At 34.7% G+C, this 8767-nt stretch overlaps 1 protein-coding gene across 3 annotated transcripts; it reads right to left on the bottom strand.

Annotated features, from left to right (window-relative positions):
* Positions 1 to 517: 517 nt before the first annotated feature.
* On the bottom strand, positions 518 to 8052 carry LOC122317398 (MADS-box protein SVP-like). 3 transcript variants are annotated; one of them, XM_043134474.1, is made up of 9 exons: positions 7852 to 8052; positions 7379 to 7569; positions 2308 to 2386; positions 2042 to 2103; positions 1870 to 1969; positions 1738 to 1779; positions 1195 to 1236; positions 954 to 1114; positions 518 to 763 (listed from the first exon to the last, which is right to left on the bottom strand). In XM_043134474.1, exons 2-9 carry the CDS (start codon positions 7558 to 7560, stop codon positions 748 to 750), a joined length of 684 nt encoding a protein of 227 aa, XP_042990408.1. In that variant the 5' UTR covers positions 7561 to 7569; positions 7852 to 8052; the 3' UTR covers positions 518 to 747. The 3 variants fall into 3 exon arrangements, with proteins under 3 accessions (XP_042990408.1, XP_042990409.1, XP_042990407.1); XM_043134475.1 differs by having other exon boundaries at positions 7379 to 7561; positions 7730 to 8052; XM_043134473.1 differs by having other exon boundaries at positions 7379 to 7561; positions 7852 to 8051.
* Between the last annotated feature and the right edge of the window lie 715 nt (positions 8053 to 8767).

Here is an 8767-nt window from a genome sequence, read left to right on the forward strand (position 1 = left end):
AATGACATTACATATTCAACAAATATTATTAAGGCCATTTTATTTGTCTATGTCCCTTCTACTCTAAATAATAGAACTCAAGCATAAATTCCAAGGAATCCGCGCAAGACAACACCGAAACTTGTTTTCCAACATATATCTTAACATGGGCAACACCATCTAATTGCAGGAGACATTGCATGGTGTTTACAGGATCCACACAAATTATCTATGCTCTAAAGGAAGAAAGTTCTTGGACCACATCTCCACTGTAATTAATGTACTTGGATAATTAATTTAATACCCGTTGCAGCAAGGAATCGGAGGAAGTTATTGCATATATGTCTTAAGACAACAAACGGCCTCATTAGATTAAGGTATCGATTTCGAGGTTCCTTTTAGATGCTTTTCACGTATACATGGGATCATCCGCCGGGTCATTACAAGAAAGTCGTAATATATGATAGGCCGTTCGATACCGCCTAAAGTTAGGAATAGCCAAGCAAGCAAGCACGCACGCAACCTTGAGAGCTCGGGGTCTCAAATAGCTAAAAAGTTTTTAGAGATAGAATTCCCATGCATACAGGCACGAATAATTAAGGAGCAGACACGAACAATTACGTACAAATGAGAAATAACATGACATACTGAAGGGACCGGAACAAGTTCTGTACTAGTTCCTTGTACAATTTAATTAAACTCGGTGACATCTTGAAATGACCAGACTCCAGGCTTGCATGAGCCTGCTCCATCTTCCTTCAGTTTCAACTAGAGAAGAGAGAGCCTGCAGGAAATTCAAGGAAGATGTAAGCTACGATATAATAGATGTTATCGAGAAGACGCCAGCATGCAAGGGCAATGCTTTTGAAACTATGTCTCGACGCCAGCTCGTCTTACACTACTTACTGTTAAGAAATATGGGTGGAAAAAAGAATAAGAAGAAAATATTTTTCTGGGTGTTGTTACTGCTTTACCCTAATTTGAGAGATGTATCAGAACTGTCGTCTTCTAGAGAAGGGGGGCCACCACTGCTGCTGCAGACATTGGTGACAGATTCCGACGACATGCCTTCTTCCTGGACCAGGACGTCCGACTCCACAAGAAAAGGTCTTTTTCCCTTGGAAGACATCACCATCTGCATTCCAAAAATATCATCCACCATTTTGTGCAGCATGTAAAACAAACAAACAAAGCAAATCAAATAAATATTCTTACCTTCTGCTTCAATTGCCTGTTCTCCTCTAACAACTGAGCTCCCTGCATTTGGTAGCCAGTGCAAAGAGTGAACAAAGGAAGCATTAAAACTTGAACTTGGTAAGGAGAATTACAACATCTCAGAAAAATAAACCAAACTGAAACCAAGACTAGTTAGGTCCATGACATGTTAAGAACGAAATAATTCTCTCATCAATTCATGACTTCTCATTGTAGCTAGACATCTCTCTCTAATGAAACACATCGTGCGTAGGTTTCGCCAGTTGCCAGTCTGACTAAAACCATTTTCACTCGAGGGACTGCGCCACATATGGATTCAGAACACAGCCTAGAAGTATTTAATCGGTTTCATTTTTTTTTTGAATATTTAATCGGTTTCAAGAGAACCCCATACTTTTCCCTTGTTTTTTCTTGACGAATGTCCATATAGGTACACGTACTACGTACCATTCTGTTTCAACAACTCAACCATGTCTTTAATCACTCTTAACATATTTCCGTAATACAATAACTTGGATATAATCATATAAAGAGTTTACTAACCTTTCTTTCAAGTGTAGTAATCTCAGTCAGCAACCGTTCTTCCTGAAAGAAAGAGGAAGGCCACACGATTCTTCATATAATATTCTTACGTGGTTTGATATATATATATTACAGAAAGGAACCAGCAACGACCTTAGTCTCAAGCACACGGCTAAGTCCAGCTTCAAGCATTTTCTCCAGTTGCTGCAATTCCTCTAAATTTAACCCTTCAAGATCCTCTCCTCTTGTCTGCCTGCAGGCAAAAAGTGTCTAAATTAGCATCAGTAAATACTGGGAAAGATTATCCTTTAGCAACTATTGATACCTTAGTTGGTGGGTCTTCTCTGCCACTTCCTTACTCAATCTGATGTGATTATTATTCTCTAGCTGAAAATAACGAAAAAAGTGGTCAGATGACCTCCTTTAAGCATAAAGCCTAAAACAAAAGCAACATTCCCGTGTCTGACTTGGATTTACAATTTATATGAAATACCATTTCCTCCATGTCAATTAGCACGGAGCATTACAGGAGTCCTTGCAAACATTTAATCGGATCTTTTAGGTAATTTTTGAAATATGATTAGCAATTACCTGCAGTTCAAGGGATGGCTGATCCATTTGTTTAATGCCATTAGATTGCAAATTATACCTTTCGAGTATATCCTTCATACTTCACAAGAAGGACAACATAGTTAGAAGATGATCGACCCACTGAAAGAAGTGAACTTCTAGGACATAAGATAGAAAAATTAATGGTTGCCTTGAAGCCGTACGCCAGGCTATGTACATTAAAAAAAACATCAATCCACCTGCTTTGAGCAATGCTATATACAGTCATTTTTGCATGCTCTATGTGCACTCCACTGATATGATTGATTGGATCAATTTTTTTTAATACACAATCAATCACATCAGTAGAGTACACAAAAATGACTATACACACAATTTTTTATCTGCTTTAGCATGCATGCATCTATATATTGGAGAAAGTTAATCTCCCATTTAGAACTCCATACTTTAAATTCTTAACAATTTCTGATCGATCGGAAATGTAACGAATGACCAAAAAAATCCTTTCAGAATTCTTATTCACTCAAGCTCAGGTGTTTTGAGATAAACACATGTAGAGAAATTTACTTCCACCATTTATTACATTCCATATGATTTCTTTTTATAAAATTAAATATTTAATAAATATTGTAAAAGCTACTTCGAAAGTTTAGTTCACATCATTTATGGTCTTCAAATTTGAATACAAACTTTTGAAGAGATGCCGAACCTAAATTGCCATACCAATTTCAGATATGACCAATTGACACCATAAATAAATTAAGATGTGTTGGACAATCATGTCAACCAACCATGTCAAGAAAAATGAATTATAGCTGTGTGGGAAAGGTCATTCATCATTCAACTTCCTTGAAATTAGCTGTGTAGCGAATTTAATTATGGTTGACATAAAATCGATCAGCTGAACACTGAACAATTAGCTGGGTAGGAAAGTTTATTAAGTACCTTCAATGTTCCACATTCGTATGCTGAGAGAATATATCAAAATATATAGTTTTTATGAGTAAATTAGCTAAGGTAGGAGAAAGGCATATACTCGTGATATGAGAAATTAATATAATGCGAGAATTACAATAGATGACATAAAAAATTGATAAGCGGGGGAATTAAAAAGAACTAGAGTTAATCAAACTCTGAATATTTTAGTGAACTCTCTTATCCTTGTGTCTTCCCTAGTTATTTATAAAGAGATGAAACCAGCTAATTCAAGGCATCCGATCATCAATTTTCAAAAGAAAAAGTCGATCGGGAACTTACTAAGAGCATCCTCATTGGATTATGCAAATGCAAATCCAATGAAAAATTTAGCTAATAGAACTTGAAAATGTTCTATATTAGATTATCTAACTTCAAAATTTTTTACTTTTAGCTACAGTAAAATTAAGGTTTGCAACCAAATTTTGTTGTTACTATTTCACATCCAAATGAATAAAAAATAATATCTTTATACACACTCTCTCCCTCTATTCTCCCTCCCATTCTCATTCTTTCTCATGCATTATTTCTCCATATTATTTAATAAAAAATAATAATATATTTCCATATAAACTCTTAATTTAGAAAAAAAAATTAATAGAAAAAAATATAAAAAAAATATTATTAAATTTATAATATTTCATTAATTTTATAATATTAATTTTATTATTAGAAGAAGAATTTTCTAATGTCATATTATGTAAATTTTATATTTGCATTTGGATAATCCAATAAGAATGCTCTAATCCGAGTGATGATTTATGCCAAGCCGGATGAAAGGGCTTCAGTACCTCTTACTAAAGTTGAGACCTTATCTATGTCTTTCTAATAAGATAATCAATGAGTTTATACATGTGATAACAGTATATCAATCATTACAAATAGTACTTTCTTAAGCGTTGTACTTCTCTTGCTATTTTAGACAATTAACTAATTAGTTGACTAGCTATACTGTAACCAACCCAAGCACAAACTCCTCAAACGATGAAAGTTTGTGGCTAGGCCGATTGTTCAACAATGTAAATTACTCATATGTAAACATTGATCAATTCAATCATCCTTAATGCAACCATTGTCTTCAAAACTAAGCCACCCAAACTAAGCCAAATTAGATCTTGATATAGAATAATTTGGCATCAAACGGACCGTTACTACATACAGAATCTTTTGTTTTGCTGGATTTGGATCATTCCATGAGTAAATTGGGATTTTGTAACTTTTGTTGAAATTAACCAAATTATGCAGGACAGTGGCGAATAAGTTCTAAGAAGAATATGAAGAAGCCGAGAAGCAACACCTAATCCATTGATTGTTGCTAGGAAATTTAATCCTATTTAGTGAACTTAACAATGGATCAGGTACAGTATCTATAAATATTAGCTCTCGTCTTTGTAATAATATTAATATAACTACTTCACATGCTCCCTGACAATCAAAGCCACGACATTAGATTAATGTTCTTATGATCAAATGTCGACATTATTGTTAATTTTAACTGTTCTTAATTTCTGCTGATCGTTTATGTCAACCAAGATGGAACTGCTATACATAATCATGTCAAGATCATTTTTTTCCCCAGCAAATTCGAATGCCAATAACAACATTCGCGTCATGCTTGTAAAAAATCATGTCTTTCCAAGACAGAATGTCACCAATGTGTAAAGATCGATGCAGCTTGATTGAATTCACTATAAGAAAACAACCATTTGTGCCGTATCATTTGCAACAAAAACAAATTTATTTTAACAAGAGATAGTCATTTTCGCATGAAATAGCTGTCTACAAATAAGAAGTTTTATTGCAGTGATCGTAAATAGCTTTAAATTAATGAAAGTAAATACCACATAAGCTATACTATATAGAAACTGGGAGCACAGGACTTTTTAAGTATAAAGCATTAGCCGAATCACTTAGTCAGTACTATGACTGCTATGTACTTAATCACAGAGCTCAGACATGATAACGAGTAAGAGCTGTGCAGGTTTGTTTAAGAAATAATTTTCTGCAAACTTGAGCAATTAACTTGATTAACCTCAATTATAGAACTTAAAACATTATGGTTCACGTATTTTACTTTCATTACAATGTCAACAAGGCTAATTAGTTATATCTGAGACCTTATATCATACCTAGAAATTGCAATGAGAAATTGAAAGTGGTTATTATTAGTTGACATTCACCAAACAAATCTTTAGTTTTTATTTTAATTATGTGCCACTGTCGTTTCAAGTAAACTTGAAAATTTTAGCCATTCTACCTTCAAGATTTTTTTTTCACCTTTGTCTCGCGGATGATCAAGATACTTGCTCTCATCTCACTAAAATAAAAAACAAAAAATAAATAAAAGAAAAAAAGAACAAATGTTTGTGAAAGATTATTTGAGACAAAAATGACTATTTTCGACAAAAACAAACTCATTTTCCTAGTGGATCTTCATCAAAGATAAATTTATTGAGCCATCCTTTCTCCTGCCAATAGCTCTACCTAAAGCATACGTTAATGATTGGCAATTATACACTCCACCCTCTTGAACAAGTGTCTTCCTTATCCTATCCAAACCATCAGTTTATTATATAAAACTGAACCATCTTAGATCACTTTCTCTTCTCTACTAAATATCAATCGAGACGGTTTGGTTACTTTCTAATGATTGGACTCAATCTAAAACTATTCTTCCTCAATTTTCCTACTCATTCAGCAAATTCCCGTTTTGATCAAACTCATTTTCCTGAGAATATAGATCGCCTCTTCCAATACTAACCGTTTCCTCGGTTGGTTTTCTAACACAATTCAATTAACCCCTACCACTAGTAATTACTACATGATTGCAAAAGAAGCTTCTTAATTAGTAGTTCACTTGCAAATTGGTACCACCATCAAACCAAAATAGATTAAAACCACGAACGGCTGGACCACGTTAATTTTGGCTAAACAATCTTACATCAGATTTGATAAAACTTATATTGGTGTCGCTTACACGATTTAATTTGCAATTCATAAGGCGAAACTATCTTTATTATATGTCTCTAGGCGTCTATACATAGTCCTCAAACACATATCTTCCTTTCTAACCAATTGCTGTAAAAAGACTAGATCAGAGAGGAGTATTCTACGGGCATAGCTCACGACGGTACTGGAGGTATATTCCAACAGAAAAAGTTTCAGACTTCTGCTAAACCAACAAGAAGAAGTCAGCAGTGATCTAACCATTTTCGATTAAAAAGAAAAAAACCTCAGATAACATGATCAAGTAACATTTACATAGTTCTTCCAACCTATCTATTATCTAACACATAACTAAGATGATTACACTCATGCATCACGCACGCTAAACTATGTATAGATGGGAAGATAATCATGAAAAGGCTACACGAAGCTCAAACTTTTCGGTACACCACGGAGATACACTTGGCTATCTAATTGATCGGAAGGACCACAAAGTCACCCGAAGATTAGATCATTGAGAAAGGAGATAACTTGAGGGCACGTGTCTCAAGACACTTTAATATGTGATGAGAGGATTTCACGTTGAAAAAAATGAACATCAATAACTTAAGATCCTGAAATCGTATGGCATGATCATGAAGGGCATCTCGTACGGTAAAAGCCCAAAACGCATAAAACTGAAACACCCAGAAGTTTTTTTGATCGAGACTTTCGTCTTTTTCTTACGACGTGGTTTAAACACCTTTTGCTGCAACTACCAACAAAGTTAGAACTGTTATTGCATGAAGACGGAGGCTAAATCTAAAAGATCAGGGAAGATCCTTGCTGGCTTCTGATTTTTCGATCGCTTGAACACCTATATAAAACCCTTAAAAGTTCATAACATCGAATATGTGTACGATACGAGGCTTTCTGTTCACAGAAAGCACGAGATTTCGGCAAAGATCTCGCTTTTCTTGTTATGAAGGTAGTCTTGAACCTCCAAACTTGACCTCGACCGAATAATACCCCACCCCCCTTTTTCTCTCTATCACAAGAACGTACACACAAAAACACATAAACACGAAACCAAAGAGCTGGAAATGCTAGAAGATAAGTCAAATATTGATCAAAATGTAGGGTGATATATATCCTGCACACAAAAGTACTATCAGAAGTAAAAATGCAATACCTTGAGCTGCTAAACTCGAAGAGTTTTCCGGTGGCTGAGAAGATGATGAGCGCAACCTCAGCATCGCACAGAACAGAAAGCTCTTCCGCTTTCTTTAAAAGCCCTCGTCTTCTCTTGGAAAAGGTAACCTGCCTCGCCGTCACGTTGTCAATCTTCTTGATCTTGATCTTCTCCCTCGCCATCCTTTCTCCCTCAAAAAATCAAACCAAACCATTCACGTTCTCATATATACTAATCAAAAAAAGGCACATAAAATCGCACAGCATGGCACGGAAAAAAATGGGTTTCCGCAAAATTCCTCGTTTCTACTAAATTTGGAGAAATTTATAAGCAGACACCCTAGAAAAGCACCTGTCACAGATCTAGGTTAAGGTGAGGAAAAAAACCCTTAAAAGCCCAACAGCCTTAGCTCATGGACATGCAGACCTGCAGAAGAGGAGAGAACTGGAATTGATGGGATTTTTGTTCTTTACCTTGCCGGATACTGGTCAGGACCCGCGTTAGGTCCGAGAGCTCTAGACCAAATGCCACCACTTACAAGTCAAGAAGAGGAAAAATAATTTTGAGAGAGAGAAAGAGACCAGTTTGTGTTCAAGAAAGGAAAGAGTGCTTTCCCCATTTATAGCTAAACAGGACCCAAAAGAGTTCAGAAAATACTCCGGTGTATGTGCGACTGGGGAAGGGACTGAATATTTTATTTTTTTATTTTTCCTCATTAGTTTTTCGATAAATTAAATTATTTTTATTTTTCTATTTTTATATGTGGACGATCTGCTTTCCGTACATCCATGGCCATGCCGTCATCGCTTCATCGCATAATTACTATCTACCTGAGCACTTTCCATTTCATAGTTTCATAGGGTTTCCTGTGTACTCACCAAAAGAGACTTGGGTACTACTCGTAATACGTACTATGATCTTTTCTTTTTTTGATAAATCCTATTATTTCTCTTTTTTTTCTTGCATTGAAAGAGATGTCAGAGTAGAGATTCGAACTGTCCATAAAAAAATATGCCAGTTATTTCAATCAACTCTTGCTAAAAGACTGGTGATCATGGTTGTTAAAAGTGATGGGAACTCATTTCAAATTAATCACGATGGATTCGCTATTTTTTTTAATTTTTTTATAAAGTTTAAATTTATTTTATTTTATATATTTAAACACATATATTAATTTATTTATATTTATACACACCATAATAAAATTAACTAAATACTAAATACAAGCATTAATAATTCAAGATGTTAATGCATGAAACAACCAACTTCCATAATTGGTAGGAGACGATACTCACAAAACCTAATCCTTTCAAATTTCAATCACCACATAATGTCTGATGTTAATGCAATTACAAATAATGTGAAAAATACAATTTTTATTTTTATTTT

The sequence above is a fragment of the Carya illinoinensis genome, chromosome 7 (assembly GCF_018687715.1).
Source record: "Carya illinoinensis cultivar Pawnee chromosome 7, C.illinoinensisPawnee_v1, whole genome shotgun sequence".
NCBI lineage: Eukaryota > Viridiplantae > Streptophyta > Magnoliopsida > Fagales > Juglandaceae > Carya > Carya illinoinensis.